We start from the raw sequence: 24,166 nt of genomic DNA on the forward strand, positions 1-24,166 counted from the left end.
AGAGATAGTAAGAGCTGGAGATGCAACAGAATCCAAAAATCTGGGCACAGTGGTCTTGTCTGAGACTGATACTCCAACCAAGGACCATTCATGGAGATAACCTAGAACCCCTGCACAGATGTAGCCCATGGAAGTTCAGTGTCCAAGTTGGTTCCATAGTAATGGGGACAGGGACTGTCATTGACATGGACTGATTGGCCTGATCTTTGATCACTTCTTCCTGATGGGGAAGCAGCCTGACCAGGCCACAGAGGAAGACAATGCAGCCACTCCTGATGAGACCCCCTAAACCATCTCCCCAACCTGACTTTAACATTAAAAAAATAATAATAATTTCACTTTCATTTGTGTGTATACATGTGTGTTTGTATGGGGGTGTGCCCATGTATGTGAGCGCGGTGCCTGTGCAGGCCAGAAGAGTGCATGGGATCACCCAGAGCTGGAATCACAGGCTGATGTGAGCCACCAGGTGTAAGTTCTGGGATTCAAACTCCTGTTCTCCAGAGGAGCAGTATGCGATCTTAACTCCTGCTCCAGTTCTCCAACCCAGCTTCACTGTTTTTTTTTTTTTTTTAATGGCTGAAGAATTCAGGGGAATAATGCTGTAACTTCACACATGAAAATTACAAATTCAAAATTCAAAATTCAGTGATCATCAAGTTATATGAATGCATGGCCTTTTGATCCCAGTGGCTTTTTGTGCATATATTGTTGAGAGCCAAGGCTGTCAACTACACAATTGTCCAAGCCCAAGAAACCCACCCTCTGGCCTTTGTATCTCTATCTTAGACTTTCTGTTTCCTCTGCTTCTTGACTGCTGACCCTGCTTTTCCTGGGCTGAGACCCACCCTGCTCCTGTGACCTCCTCACTCAGTTCCCCACTCACATCCTGACCCTGATCCCATTCTCTTCTAAACCTTCAGAGTCCTCTGCTTCATGCATATGGTTCTTGTCCTTTCTTAGGGATGGAGAGACGATGGAGTCTGACTTGGAGCTGCAGTGAGGACAGGGTGTGTGTATGACTGAAGTAAGATTCTGCTCTCAGCTTTGTGTGTTCTCCTCCTGACATCACATCTGTAGGAAGTGGGGCACGAGGTGAGGCACACTCACTGCCACACAGTCCACGCACCTTCCTTCCTGCAAGACCCCCCCTTTGTGATGGTAGCTCCTGGATATCACTTACCCTACAACTTGAACAAAGAGAAATACATTTTTCTTTCATACTTTATCTACCTAATGGTGTTTTGTTGTAGTAAATGCAAGTGGGATAATAATATTTATTATTAAAACCTATAATTGTTGCAGTGGTTTCATTTAACCTGCTTTCAAATCAGTGAAGGACACAGACACCTAATAGACTTTAATATATATATTATCTTTATTTTGTGTTTGTTGGTGCCCTGTGGTGTGAGGGTGTCAGAAGCCCTGAAGCTGGCATTACAGGCAGTTGTGAACTGCTGTGTGGGTGCTGGAGATTGAACCCAGGTCCTCTAGAAAAGCAGCCAATGTTCTTAACCACTGAGCCATCTTCCCAGCCCCACCTGATAGATTTTAGATAGATTTATTTTACCTGAGCCTGGGAGATTATTAATCCCTAAACTCTCCTTACCCTCCCAGCCTCTGTACAAATTGCTCTAATAATTTCTACCTGGGATACTTCCACAGTTTCATAAACACTTGCTTGTGCTCCCCATCTGGGCAACTTTCCTCCGTCCTTGTGCTTCTGTCCATGATTCCCCATGGTGGCTCTGCTTCCTCTTTTCTATTCTACTTCCTCTCCCCACTGATCCTTCTATCTCCAAAGCCTGAGAACCTTAGCTCAAACCATCACTTCTGCCCTGTCCAGGTGTAGGCAACTTTTTTCTCCAATCAGGGGTAACTCTGGAACATTCTTTACCACACATGGGTACAGCAGATGGTTCAACATTCATAACAGTGTCCATGGCAGGGTGGTAACCAGATCTCAGGGCACTGAAATAGTCATCTGAAAGCAGAGTGCATAACACCCTGCTGAGGTGCTCTGATACAGACCTTGGGGTAGTGGGGTGATGGCCAAAAGCACCTGAAAAGACTCAGTTCCAATGGGTAATATACACGGCAATTAGAATGAAGATGAAAGTCAAACCAAACATAATAATGAAGGCAGATACTGCAAGGTGGGAGCACAGGCAGGCCTTGACTTTGTAAAGCATTTTAGCTATCCAGCTGCCCTCCTGCTCCTTCAGAACCCGCTTCTGCTTTTCCACCTCTTGCCTCACCTTGGCCAGGTAGCACCTATACGGGTCCTGCTGCTCACTGTAGCCATCACTGAGGAAGACCTGGGCATAAAGGAAGAGGTCATTGCTGTGGAAGGCACCCTCACATTCCTGTTCCACCCTCTGCACCAGGGCCATGAGCTCTGCCAGCTGCTCTTGCTGCTCAGCCCCAGAGGCCCTGTTGTTGAAGGCACAGTACTTCCTCCCACACTCCTGGACCAGGCTGCGCAGGCTGGGGTTGTCAGTGTGGGTCACAAACTCATCCAAGGTCTCATCTACCAGGTCTTCCTTATGGGTAAAGAGGACAACCATGTGCCTCATGACCCCTGCCCCAAAGACCTCCTTCACCCTCCTCACGGCCATGGTGTCCTGGGCTGTGAAGCGTCCCAGTTGGGTCACCAGCAGCAGCACATGGGGTCCTGGGGCACACAGCAGGTAGCAGTCTCCAATGTCCTTGTCCATATCTTGGTTCTGGGCCTTTGACTCAAAGATGGAGGGCGTGTCCACCACTAAGAAGTGCCTTCCCTTCCATGTGCCCATCTGTGCCTGGCTGGTTCTGGTCACTGACTGGGCTCCAAGCCTGGACTCGAATGCTGGTCTACAGAGGATGCTATTCCCTGTGGCGCTTTTCCCGCAACCAGATTTGCCCACTAGGATGATCCTCAGGCAGGACTCTGCAGCACAGTAGGCTTTCCCTCCACCTGAGGACAAAGGAAGGTTTGTGTTTTACTTAGTGATTCTACTGACTTTGAGGTCATGGGTCCTTGTGACTATCTCATGAAAGCAATTGTCCTTGTTCCCCCAAAAATAGGCATTGTTCAATGTTTCTAACAGTTTGGCTATACCCTCAGGTGGTTCTTGGCTTTCACAAAGTCTATTTTGGGAGCCACAGGCAAGTGCTGGAAGTGCCACAGGAAGGAGAGGCTATGTTCTGTCCAATACAAATAGGTCACTTCTAAAGAAAAGGTCCCTGTTCTCTCCCCTGGAAGATGCTCAAAACAGGTCTTCAGAAAACTGGTTGTGCAGTAAGTACGAATTTAGAAAGAGGCAGAGATGACAAGCCATGGATGACAACACAGAGTCAGCTCTTTACCCACAATTTCCAGACAGACTCTGTAAATGTTCTCAGCATACATCATGCCTGCAGCTCCCCAGAGGATTTCAGGTGGAAGAGCTACAGTGACTGGAGTTCAGGAACAGCTGGTGTACTAGGAAGCCAAGGAGGAACTTGAACTTAAGCTGGGGGAGGCTGACAGTTAATATCAGGTCAAAGTCTGGAGAGTGACACCACAATGGCAGGGACACCAGGGAGCCAAGAGCTCAAATCTCCAGTGTTGAAGGGAGGAGGATCTGGGGCTGTCTTTTGAGTCCAGATGAATTCTATGTGTATTCTAGACTAAAAACCTCTCATTTAAGGGATGGAAGAAGCTAGGGTATAGCTCAGTGATAGAATACTCATCCAATATGCATGAGACCCTGGGTTCAAGTTTCAGTATCATAGGAAGCAAAAGTCTAGCATTTTATTCCTTTTTCTCTGTGCTGGTTTTTCCTTTCCTTTAGGTGTCTGGGGTGCTTTTTAAGAAATAATCATTTTAGAGGATTTTTCAGTATTTATTTTGCAGCTGAGAGGAGATGAAAGGAGAGAAACTATGTCACTATTTAGTTCCAGACCCTCCTGACACTGAATGTGTGTCAGAGTCATATATCTTCCCATTTTATGAAAAAGAGTGTCATGGTAGTATGTGTGTGTGTGTGCGTGCACATATGTGTATATGCATTTGTAAATGTGTATGTTTGCTAATATATGTGTGTATGTGTGTCTCTCTGTACATTTACATGTGTGTGCATGTGTGTCTCTATGTATGTGTGTGTGTGCAAATGTGTATGGATGCGTACATATGTGCACATGAAAACAACAGTGGTTTGGACACAAAGAGTTAGAGACATGGGAACACACACCAGTTGCCTTCATTCTTTCTAGATCCTAACGGACTGTGCACCTGTGTTGGGGTGGGACAGGGAATGGTGGCTACCGCCCATTTTCACTCTCTTTGGGACCTTGGTGTCTTCTTACCTTCAACTATAGTTCCATATGTGCCCTTCTGAAAGCCCTCCATTCTCTTCTGGAACAAAAACAGGAAAAAATTAAAGTCAGGTCCACATGGGATCTGGGAAGGCATCTTGCCTCAGGGAGCGAAGCATACTTGCCCTTGAATGGCTGCTTCTGTTCGCTAACTCTTCCACCCATGTTTGACTTTCACACATCTATAAGTAACTGGCTGGAGTGAGGCGGGGTCTTTCCAGCACACAGTGCTAGTGCTAATGCTTTTCCTCAGCCACAGCAAAGTAGATGATCTTGTACAGAGCAACCGACTGCCTCTCCCAAGCTGCAAGTGCAAAATGTGGGAAGCACTCTTCTATGAACAAGAACTAGACAAAGCAATTAAACAACAGCAACATTCCCTTGAAACAAAGGAGGTGAGAATTGCCTTGTTGTGAATAACATTGATTTGTTGGAAGTATCATGTGTTTCCAGAAAATGTTCTAGGTGCAAAGAGGCAGTTTTGCATGCTTAACATGGGAGGATGGAATGGAGGATGACAGCTCCTCCAAGGACTGACCTGAGAGGAAGGAGGACAGGAGGTCTGATGATGTAGTAAATAAAATGGTCTTGGGGGATATAATGTTATTTATTATTTGCCCTATAACTATTCTGGCAAAATTATTTAACCCACCATCACAATTAATAAGACACAGACACCTGCTAGATTTTATAATTGCATTATTTGCTTTGGGCTGGACAGACATTTCACCTACACTGTCTCAATAACCTCACCATCTACCTACCAGCCCCATCCAATGCTATCTGCCTTAACCATTCCTATCTGGTCTTCCATAACCTCATAAATATTTGCTTGTATTTTTCATCTGAGCCTTTCCACGCCATTCTTGGAGTCCTTCCTCCCAGCCCACCTGGTTCCTTCTCCATTCTAACCATTGTGGCATCCTCCTCTCCCCTCTCTTTCCTTCCCTCTATCTGTTTCCCATGATTCTCCTCTTCCCAAAGTCTTAGCCACGCCTATTCCATTCTGCTCTGCCCAGGTTTTAGGCCTTTTTTCAACCAATTAGAAATAATGTCTTAGGGAGGTTTACAAAACAAGAATAGGTGTATCCAAGCAGTAACCAGATCTTGAGGGCCAGCAACTAGCATCAAAATACAAGCATCAAACTAACCCCCAACCATCTGACAAGGAGAGCTCACTACATCTGAAAGAAGCACTGGAACGTTGAATGGCTGGTTATGGCGTGATGAAAATGGAAGCAGGCAATGAGAAGGGTTAGCCTGTGACACCCACCACCCCTGGGTGAACTCCTGGCTCCTGTTAGTCATCCAGTATTTAAAAGCTCGTCATTTTAAAACACATTTGTACTTGAAAAAATGTGCTTTAAAAAACGTAGAGGAAAAATGAACAGCCATCATTTGCTGTTCTGCTGCAGCTGGGCTACCTGCTAAAAATAAAAACATCACAGAAATACTTCATGGTTTGTTTTTTTCTCCCATCCTTCTGTCCTGTTCTCTCATTCTGGCCTGCACAGCAATCAGTATTTTGATGCTTTTATGTGTGGTGGGTATTTGCGTATACATCTTCACACAATTTTCAGTCCTGTTTTTGCATGTTAAAGTTTTACATAAATGTCATTTTTGCAATATTTTATTTATTTTTTTATTTACACACATCCAAACTGTTCCAAAATCATTGCTTCTCACAACAAAGAATGCTGTAAAGTAATCCTCATTCGTACCCCTCGGCACTCCTGCTAAATAGTTCATCTAGTTTACACAGTTTCTGTTAGCTGGGTATGGCCAGGTTTAACTCTGAGGGGACCGAGTCAGCTCTTGCTCACTCCAGTATTTCAGAAAATCCCCACAGGTGTTCCATGATGGCACACTCTATTTTCGTCACACTTGTGGACTTGGACTGGTCATGGACTGAATACAAAATACTTCATGGTGCCTGTGCTACTGATGATGCTTCCGTTATTTTGTCTTTCATAATTTTATTTTGCAAAGAAAAGTGGCTTTTCTTGGACTGCTTCACAAAAAACCATCAATTATTTTCACATTGTTAGAATTTCGTAAGACATCTTTCTCTCTTTCTCTCCCCCTTTTTCTCCTCTTTCTCTGCCTGTCTATCTCCTTGTACCCTTCTCTGTTTTTCTTCCCTTCCCTCCCCTCCTCTTCCCTTCCCTCCCCTTCCCTTCCCTCCCCTCCACTCCCGTCCCCTCCCCTCCCTCCCCTCCCCTCCCCTTTCCTTCCCTTCCCTTCCCCACTTTGACTCCTTTCCTTGCACCCAGAGAAGAGCAGCTCTCTCATGGCTACTTGTCACACACTGTTCTTACGACTGTACACTATACACATAAATTCTTCAAACCATAGAGCATTGTTTCTGCTAATTTCCCGAGATTTGAATGTGCAGGTTACAGTGTCAGTGGGCTGAGGCTGAATCCTCCCCTCCCCATGACTACCCTCTGTGCAGACTCTGATCATTTCCAGTCTTCTTGCACACCTGTCTTTTCCCATATTCCCTACCTTGTTATTCACAGATCACTGGATTTTCAATTAATGGCAATGACCTGCCCAGAGTCATGTATTTGCCTTATACCTAAATATGCCCAAATGATTCCTTTTATGTGTCTTCTCTTCGATTTATTAGCCATTGGGTATTGGGGGGAGGGGATCATCTGCAAAAAATCAACCAGCCTCCTTTTCTGGAACCCCACATATGATGTTGCTGACCCCAACCTTTGGACACAAACCGGTAATTATTGCTGGAAGTCTCTCCAAAGCCAACAGAGAGAATTGTACTTCTATGCCTCAGTTCATGTTTTTACAGAACAAAAATACCCCCCCCCCCAAGAAAAAGAAAAGACTCAAAGAAAAGACTGAGTGGGCATATCTGCTCTCTCTTGAAGGAAAGACTGAGTGGGGGTATCTGCTCTGTCTTTAAGGAAAGACTGAGTGGGGGTATCTGCTCTGTCTTGAAGGATTTCAGCTTGAACCTACTTGGGTCTCAGTGTCACTTGCATGTGTGCAATGTGTCTGTCATAACCAACCTCAGCATCATTAGTATGGGAGTTTCTGAATCAGCTTCTGAGAAATCAGACCGACAACAGAGGACATTATGTTCCACTGAGCAACTAACCAGTTGGCAGATATGAACAAATACCCAAATGCCCAGAGGTGAGGCGGGGGCATGAGATAGACACTAAAATGTGTCACACACCAAACAAGAGAGGAACCTAACATCAGCCCAGAAAGAGAGGGGAGGGGAGGGGAGGGGCTGTGTGATAGACATGAAGAGATGTGATGGCTGCTGGTCTGCAGAGCACTCAACTGAGGGGAGATTGAACTTGGACGTAGATTTCCCCTACAAAGGGAAACTCTGCTAATTTCCCCTATTTGGGAGAAGAGAGCACAGCAGACTGGTAGACAGTGTGTGGGCGGCAGCGGCTGACAAGGGGCTGCAGGAAGGCAGAGGCCTAAACACAAAATGCATATTTTCATCTGAGAGAGTGAAGTTGACTCATCAGGACAATTTATTCAAGCAAGAAATGAGAACACATCTCAGGAAGCTATCTCATGAGACTCTCTCATCCTACTCATTCTTAAGTCCTGGGCTGGCAACAATGACTGTCAGGTCAAAGCACCTGCTACCCAAGCGTGGGGACTTGACTGTGAGGCCCAGAACCTGCTTGAGAAGCAGGACATACTGGCCTGCTTCTGTGATCTCAGCATTACACACAGTGAGGCAACCAATGCAGAGAGGCCACTTGGCCAGAAGCTGTGAGGCTAGCTAGCCCAGGGTGCGCCAGAACCAAGAAAGAAGCTGTTTCCACCAAGGGGAAGTGTAGAAATGATTTCAGAAACCTGTCCTCAGATCTCTAAAAGTGTCCTGCGTCTCCAGTGTATGCTTGCCCTCCCTCATAGAACAAAACAAAACAAAAACAAAACAAACAAACAAACAACAACAACAACAACAAAAACCACTTTTCTCTTTTAGCTCCTCCCATCTGCCCCGCCCCTGTTCCTTTATGTCCAGGTTCTGGAGTCACAGGGCAGGCTAGTGGACAAGAGTCCAGGAAACACTACCCTCTCCTGTGAGTGACGTTCATCTGGCAAAGGGCATGTTTACATGTGTGTTAAACACAAGACTGTTGACCTACCACAGTTATCTTGGAATATGTTACAGGAAAGGTGTGGTGTACCTGGCCACAGAAAATGGGGTAGTTTTCAGAACAAGATCCTAAGAATTCAGTGACCAGTCCTCTAAGGAAGGGCTACATCATGTAGGGGGGATTCCACTCTGGCATGTAGGGCCTTTAGAACCTATCCTGTCCTCTTTGAGGTGAGGTCTGTCTGGCCTGAGTGGGCTTTAAGGAGTCTGGTGTAAAATGAAGACATGTGCTCCACCTGCTGGGGAGCTGGGGAAAGAGCATTTGTTCAGCTTTGTTACCTGGGGGTTTCAAAAAGACAAAAGGGATGGAATTGAAAGTCCCAGCATCCCTAGGGACCAAGGGATGATGGCAGGGAAATTTCCCACCATGTGCTGTCACTGACACTCACTTCACTGCTCTTTCTCTGTCTGGGGAACCCAATGTCCCAGAGCTTACCTGAGTGCCTGCCAGAGAGGAGCAGAGCAGCTCCCTGGTGGTCCTCCAGGCCTCCACGTGGCAGTCTGCACTGTTGAGGATTCCTTCTTCCCCAAGCCAGAGGGTGCTCAGCCTCCAGTCACCAGCATGGGTGCCTTGCAGCCAGGTGGAGGACCTGTGCCAGCTGAGCGATGTTCTCACAGAACAGCTACTTGCAGTGCCGTGAATCCAGAGTCCAGAGGCAGGAGAAAAAGAAAATCCACAGTGAGGCAGCACACACCACTGCTACGCAGACTGTGTCCCCTCGGGTAGGTGGAAACATCCGCCAGAAGCCAACAGAACCTCCTTAGTAGATGGCCACTTCCTGTGGAAAACAGCCCTGCACTCATTTCCCCTTCATGAAGGTTTGTGTGCACAGTACTGAGAGCCAGATGCCTGAAAACTGGGGACAGCATTTTTAATTGGGGTTCAAGAAAGCTCTTTTGTGGCTGGAAAATGCTGGTCTCCAGATTCCCCTATCAGCACCCAAGATGATCATCTGTAAGTTCCCAAGCCCCTGGTTCCCATGTTACAGTCTCTGCCTTTAGAACCCTTAAACCAGCACTGCTGGTTCCAGAGTCCTGGACCACCCTCTCTCAAAGGACAGCTGAGCTCAGACACAAGACTGGCTGCTGGCTGGCCTGTCCCAGCTATGTGAGAGAACCATAGGTGGTCATTTTGTAGCTTCTCACCTCTGGAATGTCCAGATGGTCTGGGAGCAGGCAGTATTTCTTCACCTGATTGTGCCTGTTAAGTAGTGAGCCTTGACCATAAAACACAGTGCTGTCTTCTGTAAGGCAAATCTCATCTCAGGGAATTTGCCCATGAGGCTTTCTGTTGGCAGGAAAGTATACTTGGCCTTAAGTTTTTAACACTATGATTTCAAGGGGTCTAGGCAAGTGACACACTAAGAGACTGAGCAGGAAGTGGGGGGAGGGAGAAGAAGAAAGAGGCGGGGGAGGGGGTGGGGAGAGGAAGGGCTAGTTTAATGCTGATGGATAGAGCCCTCTGCAAGCCTTTTCAAAAGATGTAACTCAAGCTGAGTGAGGTGTCTTGTTCTTATCTCAGTTTGTCAGGAGGCTGAAGCAATAGGATTGTTGTGAGTTAGAAGCCAGCCTAGGCCACTGAGTCTAATAAAAATCCCCAGCTCTTCCTCAAGAGCATGTGGCAGCATCCTTTATCCGTGTCTTTTTCCTTTATCCTGAACTTGGTAGGGACCAGCTGTGTCTGCTAGTTGCCTTTATCTAGGGGAAATATGCTTCTCAGGTTCTTAGGGTAAGAAAAGGTCTGTGACAGGAGGACAAACCTATGCAGTTGGGCTTCAACCTGAGTTAGGCCCCCAGGTTAGGTCCAGAAAGCAAGGGCCTGACCTTCCTTGATGTTTACACTGCAAAGAGAGGCTAGAACACCTCAACAAGACAAAAACAGCTTTTAAAAAGATATACATCTCAAAGCAAAAAGGAAGAGGAAGAATAAAGGGTTCCAAGGGTTTTGATTTTAGAAACTAATCAAGAGAGAGGACTCTGACTAAAACACTCAATCCCCATCCTGAAAGGCAAAGAGGATGGACATCAGAAGAAGAAAACAGGAAACAACCTAGGAACCTGCCACAGAGGGCCTCTGAAAGGCTCTGCCCTGCAGACTATCAAAGCAGATGCTGATACTGATGCTGATACTGGCCATCTGTTGGGTAGTGTGCATGGAATCTTATGTAAGAAGCGGGAAATAGTAAGATCTGGAGAAGACAGGAACCCCACAAGGAGAGCAACAGAATCAGAAAATTTGAACACAGGGGTCTTCCCAGAGACTCATCTTCCAACCAAGTACCAGACATGGAAATAACCTAGAACCCCTGCACAGATGTACCCTATGGCAGTTTAGTGTCCAAGTGGGTTACATAGTAATGGGAACAGGGACTGCCTCTGACATAAAATCTGACTGGCCTGCTCTTTGATCACTTCCCATGAGGGGGGAGCAGCCTTATCAGGCCACAGAAAATGACAATGCAGCCACTCCTGATGTGATCTAATAGACTAAGATCAGAAGGAAGGAGAGGAGGACCTCCTCTATCAGTGGACTTGGGGAGGGGCATGCATGAAGAAGGGGGATAGAAGGTGGGACCGGGAAGGGAGGAGGGAGGAGCTTATGGGGGGATACAAAGTGAATAAAGTGTAATTAATAAAAAAATAAACATAAAAAAAAAGAAATTGAAAAAATAAAGAATTCTGAGGGATGGTTCTGCTCCCAATGGAGAGACTTTTTTTTTTTCCATTTTGATCTTTATTTACCCTTGGCTCTCCAGTTTTCCAGTACTTTCCATTTAGTAGACAGCGATAGTTGTTGTGAGTTCTATATGTCAGGGCAGAGTCCACAGTGGCTAGGAAATCAACAGGCCATAATCCTGTCCAACTCTAACTCTTCAAACAAAGCCAGAATCACTCAGAAACCTGCCAGAAAGAAAGAAAGAAAGAAAGAAAGAAAGAAAGAAAGAAAGAAAGAAAGAAAGAAAGAAAGAAAGAGAAAAAAAAAGAAAGAAAAAGAAAGAAAGAAAAGAAACTCTGGTATCTTGCAAACGAGATGTCTATTTTTACAGAGTAAAAATTAAGCCGGAAGAAGCCATGGGAAGAGTTCTCCTGAAGGCAGGCAGAGAGTCTTCTGTCATTATTGCTGTTGATTACTGAAGCAAATTTCCAGACCCGTGCTTTGGTTTGAACACAGGAAGGAAACCCCTGACTGGCTTATCTCATTAGAGATCTGTGTGGAAGAGGTAACAAAGGAGTGTAAGAACTAAAGGTGATGGATGACGTCATGGAGGCAGTTTTCCAGACACAACAGGCCAGGTGCCCACCAGCTCACAGTGGGTGTGACATCATGCACATCCCCTGAGCAAGTGCAAACCAAACAAAAATCCCCACAAAGGCAAGGGGGCTTAAAGTTCCACTCCAGCTATTCACAAATTGCAGCTCTTAGGAGAAGGAAAATCAATTTCTTCAGTGACATGACACTGGGTGTATTAACCAGACCTCATGCCCCAGAGTACATGGCCAAGAAATCCAACTTCATGTTACTGGATAGAGAACGTGAGGTTCTGAGAGAAGAGAGGTGGGGAGGATTTGGAGGACTTGGGGGAAAGTGAGAGAATGTGGCCAACATATATTATATTAAAATCTCAAAGAATAAAAACATTTTAATAAAGAAAATAAAATGCTTGCTCTTTTTGTGCTGTGCCTTTTTCTCTGTTTACAAGCTGCCAGGTTTATTTAGCTTTTTAAGGGAAGAATGGTCCACAGGGATAATGGACTGTCTAAAGAAAGCTTTAGTTAGACAAATTTATTAATAAAACTCTGAATGCACATAGTCAAAGCTGAGACTCAGCACCTTGGAGTCTTAGCAAAGTTGGTGCCACAATGTCCATACTGCGAGTCACTAAAGCCCTGAGCAGAGTTCTAAGTATTCAGTTTTTAAGAGATCACCTTCCTAGTCACAACGTCTTCTAAGCTCAGCTTTATCTGTTATTCTGGTCCCCAATGACCTGGACCTTTCTGTAGAACAGCAGGTAGAGCATGAGGGCCACACCCAGGAAGAGAGTCACACCAGTTCTCCAGCCCTTCCTGTAGGACTTCAGCCATCCCCACAGCCCAGCTAGCCTCCAGGTGCTCAGGGGCTTCGCTTGGCATGCTGCCACCTTCTCTGCTACCTGGGCGAGTTGGCCTTGTGGGTCACTACCCCGCAGGGCCCACACCAGCTCATACAAGTCATTAGAGTAGTGCGTGCCCCCGCGCTCCCTCACCAGGTGTGCTACCAGGCCCAGCAACTCCTCAGCCTGTGCCTCGCGTTCCTGGCCTGTGGCGCGGTTGTTGAGGGCGCACACGCGGCCCCCGCACTCGGCCACCAACTCCTGCAGCGCGTGGTTGTCTGTGCAGCACACGTAATCCTGCAAGGAGTCTCCTGCCAGGTCCTCCTTGCGAGTGAACACCACGATGGTCTGCGCCATCACCTGCTCTCCAAACACCCTCTTCACCACAGCCAGCGCCTGGCAGTCCTGTGAGGTGAAGCGACCCAGCTGGGTGACCAGCAGCAGGGCGTGAGGCCCGGGCGCAGACAGCAAGAGGCAGCGGGCAGTCTCCATGCATGTGGGGTCAGTTCGCAGGGTCTGGAAGCTGAAGATGTCCGGAGTGTCCACCACCTCGACGCGCCAGCCAGCCCATCTCCTGCTGGCCGAGGCGCAGGCTCTGGTGACAGGCACCGCACCCAGCCTGGACAGGAAGCAGTTCTGGCCCAGGATGGTGTTGCCAGTGGCACTCTTGCCAGTCCCGGTCCTGCCCACCAGGATGAGCCTCAGTGGGGGCTCCTGCAGGGACCGCAAGTTCTCCTCTGAGCCTGAGGATCAGATTTGGCAGCACTGAGTCAGAGACCTAAGCTTTTCCCTGGACTGGCCTTGTGTTCTAGCCTTCCACATAAAAGGGAAGGACAGTGTTCCCCTTGGAAACCTGATGCCCCAACCTGCTTTGGGCTCTCTGAGCTCAGGCTCCTCCCCATCTCTCCTTTCCTCATTTAGATTCTCTGTGTACCTACAGGTGCTCCCATTGCGTTTCGCAACCTGTTCTTGTATAACTCGTGGGTCTTCCAGGTCCTCTGGTTCTGCACATACATGCCAACTAGATGTAGCTTTGGCCCTAATGTTCCCTGAGATGCAGGCAATCATGCAGAGGGGAGCGCCTCAATTCAGACAGTGGTTGAATCTCAGCCCACCTTGTGCTCCTTGTGTAACTGCAGAGAGTGCTCAGTCAAGGACAAATCTCAAAAGTGGAGATAGTCTGAGGCTTTCTCTGGGTTCTTAGAGGAGAGAGTTCACCTTCTTCCCTCTTTCACCTCTCTTCTCCTAAGCCAGCACCCTAAGGAGAATACCTCCCTTTTGGATAATATTTGATTCCATTTTATTGACTGGAGGCAGGGGCAAACCACCATTGTCTAAGGAGGCAAAGGTCACCTTTCAGGAGTCGGCTCCCTCCTTCCATCATGTGGGCTCAGGAGTTGAAATTGGCTCATTAGGTATGGCAGCTTGTGCCTTTACCCACTGAGTCATCTCCCTGGTGCCAAATACTGGATACCCAGTTAATCCCCCATCCTCCTAACACTGGGGACCTGGTGAGTGATGCTCACTCTGGTACCGGATTCCCCATCCTGTGTCATTGTTGTGAAGACCAGAGTAGATTTAGCATCCTCCCTTCATGCTGAGCAATGACAGGCTGGTCAAAGCCATGAGCTTCTCCAAGCAGGGCAGAGTCAGAGACACAGCCAAATGCATGACCCTGGTCCTGTGGTTTCATCCCAGGGGCTTCCAGACCTGAGGAAGCTCCACCCCTTTCTTACCCTGAGCTCACATACCAGCAGGAAGCATTTCAGAGAAGGGCTCTTACCATAGGCACTCTCCTCATCTCTTGCCATCTTCCTTCCCCCCATGCTTCTTAGAAGACTCTCAGTGTTTGTGTCTTCATTCATGTGTTCATTCCTGCAACTGGGAAAAACCCAAACACTTTGTCAAGCAAAGTCTAAAGAACAAAGGACTGAGTTCCAAAGCAAGGCTTTTGTCTGCAAGTTGCTGAACGTCTAGGTGTGTGCTTCAGTTTACCGGCAAGTGTCTAGAGACAAGGTGGGTGCCTCTTGTCCCTCATAGTAAATTCTGCTGTTCCTTCTTAGAGATAGCATCTGGATTTTGAAGAATAACATCCAGGAGGATGAGAAAGATGGTTTCAGTGCTAGATTGACAAGCTGAGCTTGCTCTCCTGATTTTGGTAATGGTGATGGAGAGAACCAGTTCTACCAAGTTAAGGGTCTCTGAGCCATTCTCTTTGAGCATTTCCTTCCACCACTGAGGTTCTGACTGTAACATGATCAGATGCAGCCAAGTACTTGCTAGTCACCTGTGTCTAATCCCTAGAGCCCCTAAGCAAAAAGTATAGTGTTCCCCCAGTCTGCTGCTCCAGTCTTATTTCCAGCTAACAGTCTCAACCAGTGGCTGCCCAGAAGGCATATTCAGCCTCTCCAGCCCTCTCTGGCCTTTCTCTAGAGATGAGTTTGGTTCCACATTCTGTCTGAGTGTTTATCTGCATCTCTCCATCATTTCAGTCTCTGGCTTTGTTTCCACTGCCAGTGTTGTGTTCTCTCCCACACTCCTTCCTGTGGGCACCACACACACAGAAAAGGGGAATATTAACTGAATAGCCTGTCTCCCTCAGAGGGGTCTCAGGAGCAGGTTTGGCTGGCACCCCTTCCCTCTCCCCAAAGCCTTTGGTAGAACTAACTGTGTGGGTCCATGTCACTGTTTTGTGTGCAGATATCAACAAATGCCCATAAATGACACAGGTCAGAAATGAAGAAAAGCCATACAACCTAGAGCTATGAAGAAGGTTTCTGAGGGAACCTGAGTATCTTATTGTCCTGGAGGAAAATGAGAGCACGTGTCAGGAGATTCATGGGAAGTTCAGGGCAGGCCACCAGGACTTCCCAAGTTCAGAGTGGAGACTGAACTTCAGAGAAAAGTCAACACTGAGTGAAATCTTGGGTGTCAAAAGGTTTTTATAATCTGGGAACAAAAAGCATGTCCAATTCTATGTTTAAGAAAGTCCAAAAGAACCACCTTGTTCCTTGCCTCCAGGACTGATGATTTTTAGAAATGTTTAGGAGTTCCCCTGTACACTACGTTTCTTGGACCCATCCTCAGTAGTTATGATAAAACAAAAGAGATATTTCTCATGAGGATAATTACACCCAGAATTTGAAAGTCAGTATTTCTCAAACCCTTCATTGTAGACATAAAGAAACTGAGGTGTCCCTATGGCTGTAGTGAGACAAACTTGAATCAAGAAACAAAGTGAGGGCAGGGCTTAATGAACAAATTCTACTCCTCCTAGGTCCACTAGAGCCCCCTCCTACAGGCAGAGGGAAGCAGACTTCTGAGAGAGGCAGAGGTAGAACACTGAGAGTAGCCTTGAAAGCACGGTTTATAGGACACAGAAGATTCCTTTGCTCTTACCGAATGTGCGTCATGAGGAATGGTGTCTTGTAAACTGTGCTTTGCTCCTGGGAGGAGATCTAGAAGAGATTTCTCTTACCATGTGCAAGAAGTGTGGGAAAAGATAAGTTTCGTTCATCAAAAATATGTGTGCTCCTGGGACATCTTCCAAACTTATCAGGTTGAAACTTATACCATCCCAAAGCATCTGGCAGCCTGCTCTTGCCTGTGTCCCATGAATGATGTGCACTTGCATGGTGCCTTGTAAAATGCAGTATGTAGGCATCAGGCATTTTGTTCTCACAGCCCAGACCCCTCCCAACCCCAACTCACAGGCTCAGGCTCACCTTTCTTGGTGACAGACTCTGAAGTGGCCCACAGAAGCCCCAGCCTTCTCCTTCCCTTCAGTCTCTTTGTCGCCAGGGCTGAGCATAGAGGAAGTCGCTGGGCTGCCTGGGTCTTAGAGATCAGGAAACTGAGAGAAAGGCCCAATGATGGCTTAAAGAGACAGAAACATTTTCTATGTGGTTGTGGTCTTAGCATTTCTCCTATAGAATCATTCACTTGATCTTCTCTGTGACTCAGGGGATCCATGTGTCCAGAAGCAACAATAGTATCAAACATGTTTCCAAAGCCAAAGAAGAAATGGAAGGTCTAGGATCCTGAGGTCTGACTCTATTCCTGTATTGGTTACTGCTAATCTTCATTCTTTTTGCTCTTTAAGGATTTCTTTTGCTACAAAATAGTATCCGTGCTAAGGCAGAAGGATGAGAAATTTAATGTCATTCTAGCCTACTTAAGAAGACACCATCTCAAAAAACAAAACAAAACACTAAAGGCTAGAAGTATAAGTCACTGATAGAGCATTTGCCTGGAATATACAAGGTCCTGTGTTGTGTGAAAAAACAAAGAGAAAAATTGCCAGAGAATAGAATACCTAATATCACGAAGACTGGTATTGGTTATGAGTGATTAATTTTTAAGTTAGTGTATACATGCTTTATGCATTCCTATTTCACTAAATAAATGCTTTTATTGGAGGTGTGAGTTATTTTTCAATGTCTTTTAATGGTTGGAATAATTGCATGATTTTTCTTCTGATTTCTTAATATTGTAAACTATGTTTCTGTTTACGTGTTTTTATGTATTCTGTGTATACATTTATGTATATTGTGTCTTTGTGTGTGTGTCAAAATGTTGGATTCCAAGGCATGTGGACTATTGAGGTGGAGATACAATGGTGATGTGAAAAGCTACCAGGAAGCCACCTTGAGATTTACACCTGAGAGGGGAAGGTAGGAATACACAATTAGGAGGACATAAGTTAGACTGAGACAGTCACTACACCTGTTGACTCCACAGGGAACTCTACAGTTTGTAGAGTCCTTGAGATTGGAGGCAAGGGGACTGGATTTCACAGTTCTGCCAGCTTGTTGTTGGATGTAAACTTCCTCTGGAGTGAACACTTAACTTAGAGGCATCTCTCTTCGGCAGATGCTAACCTCTGGGCAAGGGTGACAGCCAGACAGTGAGGACAGCCAGTTGGCAGCACTCCTGGTCTGGAGAGCAAAGGACTGTCTGTGCACTGCTCCTACAGGTGGTGCATGATGATGTAACTTCTCTTGCTTCATTGTCTGAACCACTTGAAGAGATGTCTCAGCATAGCTTTAAAGATGTCCCCTCAAAGCACAGGCATTTCCAACGTAGGGAGACTGAGGCAGGAGGATCATAGTTTATGACCACCTATGTCCATAGTTTATGGACAACTGAATAAGACCCTGTCTCAAAACAGTAATTACAAGGGCTGGGAATGCAGCACATGATATAATGCTTATATATCCTACATGTGGGAGGCCTAGGTTCAATTCTCACCAGACGTGGTGGGAAACTCCCGAGAACACTGCCTTGTCTGCCTCTCCACTCTTGCCCTTGTGACACCAACCTTCAAAGGGACATTTTCCCAGTGTCCTACTCACCAACACATCATGTGAACATAGAAGTCGACAAATACAGGACAAAAGTGAGGAAGAGGAAGGAGGAGCCGGCAGGGCTAAAATGAATGAGCAGGGCTTACTGTGAACCATCCAATCCACAGCAATTCATTTTATTCTTGCAGTCTCAAGCAATTATGGGAGATGATTCAGACCGCAGACGCATTAAGACACCGTTGACAAGTGTCCTGTGGTTTCTCACATGGCCCTGTTCGTGAAGAAGTTCTGCTTAATCAGAGATTCTGTGATGATGATTGTTCCCAGGGCTCATGAGCTATGAACTTATGCCCTGTGGTTGGAGACTAAACTGCATATTTTATCAATACTTCATATCATTAATATCATACTTAATATCATTAATTATTGGATTTATATGGCTTGTAGTAGCCTTTTGAGTAGCAGCTACAGTATTTATTTGCTTTCTCATTTTCTTTTTCAGTACTAAGTATAGAACCCTGTACCTAGCACATGGATGCTAGGGAAGATCTGTAGCATTAACCTGTATCTCTGCACCTGCCCTCTTTTTGGTAAGAATTGTTTTCTTTCTTTAAAAAAATATTTAATATGATTTATTCATTTTGTATTTCTGCTGTAGCCCCCTCCATCGTCTCTTCCCAGTCCCACCCTCCCTCCCTCTTCTTCTCCTATGCCCCTTTCCTAGTCCCCTGATAGGAGAGGACCTCCTCCCCTTCTATCTGACCCTAGCCTATCAGTTCTCATCAGAGCTTGCTGCATCATCTTCCTCTGTGGCCTGGGAAGGTTTTACCCTCCCTCCTTCATCGGAGGTGATCAAAGAGCTGGCCACTCAGCTCATGCCAGAGACAGCTTCTGCCCCCCTTAGTTGGGAACCCATTTGGAAATTAAGCAGCCTATAGACTTCCTCTGAGCAGGAGTTCTAGGTACTCTCCATGTATGGTCCTTGGTTGGAGTATTGGTCTCTGCAGGCCCCACTGGGCCCAGGTTTTGTTTTTTTTTCCTTTGTTGGATACAGAAAGTGTAGTACATACACTCTGTAGTGCACAATGGAAATCTACTCAACAATTAAAACAAGGAAATCATGAAATTTGTAGTCAAATGGTGGGAACTAGAAAAGATCATCCTGAGTGAGGTAACCCAGACTCAGAAAGACACACATGGTATACACTCACTTATAAGTGGATGTTAGACATATAATATAGGATAAACATACTAAAATCTATAGTCCTAAAGAAGCTAAACAACAAGAAAGATGCCAAGGAAGAGGCTGAAACCTCACTCAGAAGGGCAAACACGATAGACAGCAGAAGTAGGAGAAGACAAGGAACAGGACAGGAGCCTTCCACAGGGGACCTCTGAAAGACTCTACCCACCACGGTCTTGAAAGAGATACTAAGACTCATAGCCAAACTTTGGTGGGAGTGCAGGAAACCTTCTGGAAGAAAGGAAAGATAGAAAGACCTGGAGGGGACAGAAACTCTGGCCCTCTTTGTACCTCTCATTTTAGGACAATGTGTCACTAAGCTCCCCAAGCTAGCCTTGACTTTTACTCGGTAGCTAAGGCATGCCTCAAACTTGCCATCTTCCTGATTCAGCCTCCCCAGAGAACTGGTATTACAGGTCTGCATCACCAGGCTTGGATCAAGCATGCTTTTTAGCAAGATGATACAGAATACTGTGTGTGGTGATGGAAGGGACACAGGTAAAGATGGGATAGAAGTTGAAAAGCAGAAAGAACAAATGGATTTGACATTAAAAAAAAAATAAAACAAAATCCAAGCTATGGTGGAGAGGCATGTTACTGGCAAGGTTTACAGTAGCCTCTTGTAAGCTTAATTAGCCTTCTGTCCTCTGGGGCAAGTTTTGGACTCTATACTGTAATGGAAGTTTTGGCTTCTTTGTATGTAAATATGTTATGTAAATATGTTATTTTTTTAATCCCAAGTGTGGGGTGTTAGTTTGTCCACACTTGTTAATTGTCTCCTGTGGAGTGTGGCTTTTGCCAGCTGGTAACGGCCTTCTTCATGTGGCATACAGGAGAATGGTCTAGGACTCTGAGAGTATAAATTTGAGGCCGAGAAAGAGACTGGGTGGCATTCAATATGGTACTCTGTGTTGGCGTATGACATGTAGCAGTTTGAAGAGACCAGAGACCAGAGAACAGAGCTGGTGTGGTGGTTTGGAGGAGACAAATGGCTGCAGCAGTGTGGAGGAGACTGCTTGCTGCATCTGCAATTGATAAAGATTGGTATAGAGCCCTAAAATAACACCTTGACCCTAACTACTGAGAAGTGAAGGGGTCTGGGCCCCCTCTCTCCACCTTTTTCCTTTCCTACTAAAGGATGGGAGGTTGATGGAAGGGAGTTAGAGGCATAAACACCCTTAATAAAGGAGAGTTTTAAAAAGACTGCTACAGTTGGCTTTCCAATATACTATGCTTTGGAATGATTATGAGTTAAGAGGATATTGACCTGTGTATACCCCTAAATATCCATATCTCATAATTAGACCATTTTCTACACATCACTTGCAATCAATTTTCCCCACATCTGTTCTTTCATGTGCAAGTTCACAGAAGCCTAGTGGCTGTGCACCCCACAAAGGTGTCTGTTGCCTGTGATCAGGGGAGGAAGATGCAGAATGAACACAGTCATTCGCTTGCTCCTCTCTGAAAAGAGGCTGCCTCCTCTTTTTGAATTTTAAATTTGTTTTGAATCCTGAGAATCCCACTTTCCACGTTGGGAAGTAAAATGGTTTAGTGACCTATCCCACGGGCTAGTCAAACAGGGTCTACTTGGAAGACAGAGTGGGAATAGACAGGGAACACAGAGGCAAAGAATGGAGGCCAAGACAGGTTACTGATCAAGGCCCCCTTTACAGAACATACAAACAGCACTTATAAAGCAAACGGTTACAAAGCAATTTTCTCACCGTAACAGCTCATCTGCATCACCTGGCACAGCATCTGAGGATTCGCTCAAGGTTACACAAAGTTTGCTATCTGGTTCTCAGGGTTGCACAGAGCTTATGATCTAGTTCTCAGGACCAGAGCACCCCACTGGAAAAGTTGCCAAGGTCAGCTTTCCAAAGGTTGCCAAGGTCAGTCTCTGAGAAACTGAACTTTAGATTAGACCCATGTCTGTCAAGGCTAGGAGGCAAAACTCCATTTACCAGACTCCTTCAGTTCCCCCTTCTTTGTAATTTGGAGAGCCTGCCTTAGGTTGGTGAAATGTGTGTTTCCCTTACCTGTCATCAAGGTCTTGGATGCAATTTTCACAAGCCTCTGTCTTATGTTGGTAAAACCAGTTTTACTTGTACTTGTCATTGACTTACCTCCATATCAAACAGGGTTGTTAGAGCTCTTTAAATTCATGCAGCTGCACTTGCATGCATTGAAGTTGTTGAAGAAGGAGCTGTAACGTGCAAGGAAGGCAGGCACAGGCCAACAAACCCATACTCGCCTTGCCCGCAAGTGTCAGTCCCCACTTAAGCACAGAGTCAAAGGATGGAAAGCACCTCCTGAGGCTAGTAAATATATCCAAAGCTCTACTGGCCAATTTCAATCTAGGTTCCTTGGCAGATTCTATATCATGGATCTGATTTCTCATTGTTAACATATCCAATGAGAAGTTTTTGGTAGACCAAATACCAGCAAGGTGATTCTGAACCTGAGTCCAATTAAATTTTGTCTCATCATACCAAAAATAAGAAATCCTAACAGGAATCATAACAAAAGCAGGTTGCTTAACTACTAATACTGAAAGAGCTTCTTTATCAGTACTAACACAATTAGTAAAACTGCAATTTACACATTTGATCGAATATGTATCATTGTTCTTAATGTTTTACTGTAATATCTCCTATTAGCAATAAATAAGGAGGATGAATACATGCCAAAACAGAAGTATACTTGATTAATTCAGCAGAGCTACTTGCATTCCCAGGAAGAATGCCTATATTTCTGAAGGCAGCCACAATTTCCACACATAGGTTTGCCAGTTTTTATTTGATGTCCTCCAAAGTCCAGCACATGTGTGTTGTTGACATAAATAAGGACTCCCGGATCATCCCAGGAAACTGGATGTAGTAGAGGTGGATCAGGAACGTATGCCCAATGAACAGTCATCTTGACCGGAGAGTTCTTCATTAACATCATTATCATTGTCAGGAGAAAGCTCCTCATCCACTTGTTGCACCAGGCATTCTAATAGCCATTGAGCCGCATCATTTTTTCTGCAAAAAAAACACAGGTGGATCCTCATCCCCGTATGAGTACAGGGTCAGGTCCATGCCATTCATTTGTTAAAGGATCCTCCATTTTACTTTAGCAAAAGTTTTCTTGGTTTCTGTAGGCCAAAATCTATCCACTGCAGATTTACCACTCTTATCCAAATTTAAAAAGTTTAGAATGAAAAGAACATGATTAGATGGTTCTTAGGTGTCCAGGGGGGAACTCCCCCTTCTTTGTTTTTTTGCAAATAAATCTTAATTGTTCAGTGGGCATGCTCTACTATACCTTGTCCTTGAGGATGTAAGGTATTCCAGTTATATGAGAAACTTGAAATTGTTGACAAAATCTTTTAAAAGATTTGCTGGTATATCCTGTTCCATTGTCAGTTTTAAATTGCTTAGGAACTCCCAGAACATTAAAAGCCTGTAGACAATGAGCAATAACAGTCTTTGCAGCCTCTCTTGGTTGAGGAGTGGCAAAAATAAATCCAGAATAGGTATCTATGCAAATATGTACATATTTTAATTTTTTAAATTCAGGAATACGAGTAATATTTATTTGCCAAATTTGATTTGGAACCAATCCTTTAGGATTGACTCCTAAATGAGGAACAGGTTGAAATTGAGGACAAGTACTGCAAGCCTTGACTATACTACGGGCCTGTTTTTTAGTCAACACATATTTAAGTCTCAGTGTTTGACTATTGAGATGATGCATGTTATGGGCATCCTGGGCTCTTTCCAACTGTGAACAATAAACTTTGGTGGCTTTATCTGCCATTGCATTTCCTTCAGACAGGGGTCCTGGCAAATCAGAATGAGCCCTCAAATGTCCTATAAAAGAGGGAAAGGTTTTTTTTGTGTCAAATTTTGAATTTGTAAAAATAAAACTCCATCAGATGTCTGAATTTGACCTGCAGTCTCTAACCTAGGCAAAGACTGAGCAATATATTTGCTGTCTGTAAAAATATTCAAAGACTGCTTACTGAAACCTTGAAACACAGCCAATACTGCAGATTGCTCTGCTATTTGTGCAGAAGTGCTAGACACTGGAAAAGATATTGTTTTTCCTTCATAAGTATAGGCAGCAATGCCAGATGATGAACCATCAGTAAATACCATTAAAGCATTAACAATTGGATTAACTTTTGTTTTGAATGGAAAAACTATAGGCTGTATCTTTAAAAACTGAATTAATTTGTTTCCTGGGTAATGATTTTTTAATTTTCCCAAATAATTGGCACAAGCAAGGGGCCAATCATCTGTATGAGCTTACAGCCATTCCTGATGTTCCTTAGAATAAGATTGGTAAATAATATCAGGCTCTTTTTCAAAATATTTTTTACCTTTTAACCTTTCTAGATATATCAATTTAGCCACAGAAGAATAATATGGATAAATAACCGAAGAAGAAGAAGAAGAAGAAGAAGAAGAAGAAGAAGAAGAAGAAGAAGAAGAAGAAGAAGGCAGCAAATGTACCAACATAATAGGTGCCTCTTGCCAAAACAATGCTGTAGGAATGAATTTGGTACAACAAATTAAATATTTAAGGGGTTTTTTTATAATCTAAATAAGTAACATTGATCATCTATGGCCTGTTGAAAAATTTCTAAAGCCTGGCACGCATCAGGAGTTAAAGCTCTGGGAGATCTTGGAGAGGTGTCTCCTTTCAGAACATCAAATAAAGGTTTAAGCTCTCCAGTGGTAAGTTTTAAATAAGGGCTAAGCCAATTGATATCACCTAACAATTTTTGAAAATCATTTAATGTATTTAAATTGTCTATCTTAATTTGAAATTTTTGATGTGTAATTTGAGTTGGATATAATTTAAATTCCAAATAAGAATATGGATCAGTTTTTTGCACTTTTTCAGAAGCTATTTGCAAACCATAATTTTGTAAACTTTTTTGCATATGGGCATAACAGAATAATACTTGAGATCCATCTGCACCAGCAATCAAAATATCAACCATATAATGGACAATATACATTTGTGGCCATTTTTCTCT

The 24,166-nt window shown here is 44.8% G+C and overlaps 1 protein-coding gene across 1 annotated transcript; it reads right to left on the bottom strand.

Moving 5' to 3' along the window:
* Positions 1 to 1,354: 1,354 nt before the first annotated feature.
* LOC110564433 (uncharacterized) lies at positions 1,355 to 16,418 on the bottom strand. The gene is made up of 6 exons (XM_060378776.1): positions 16,308 to 16,418; positions 14,366 to 14,463; positions 12,454 to 13,325; positions 8,928 to 9,188; positions 4,330 to 4,378; positions 1,355 to 2,956 (listed from the first exon to the last, which is right to left on the bottom strand). Exons 1-6 carry the CDS (start codon positions 16,391 to 16,393, stop codon positions 2,073 to 2,075), a joined length of 2,250 nt encoding a protein of 749 aa, XP_060234759.1. The 5' UTR covers positions 16,394 to 16,418; the 3' UTR covers positions 1,355 to 2,072.
* Positions 16,419 to 24,166: the final 7,748 nt, after the last annotated feature.

Source organism: Meriones unguiculatus, chromosome 3 (assembly GCF_030254825.1).
Source record: "Meriones unguiculatus strain TT.TT164.6M chromosome 3, Bangor_MerUng_6.1, whole genome shotgun sequence".
Taxonomy (NCBI): domain Eukaryota; kingdom Metazoa; phylum Chordata; class Mammalia; order Rodentia; family Muridae; genus Meriones; species Meriones unguiculatus.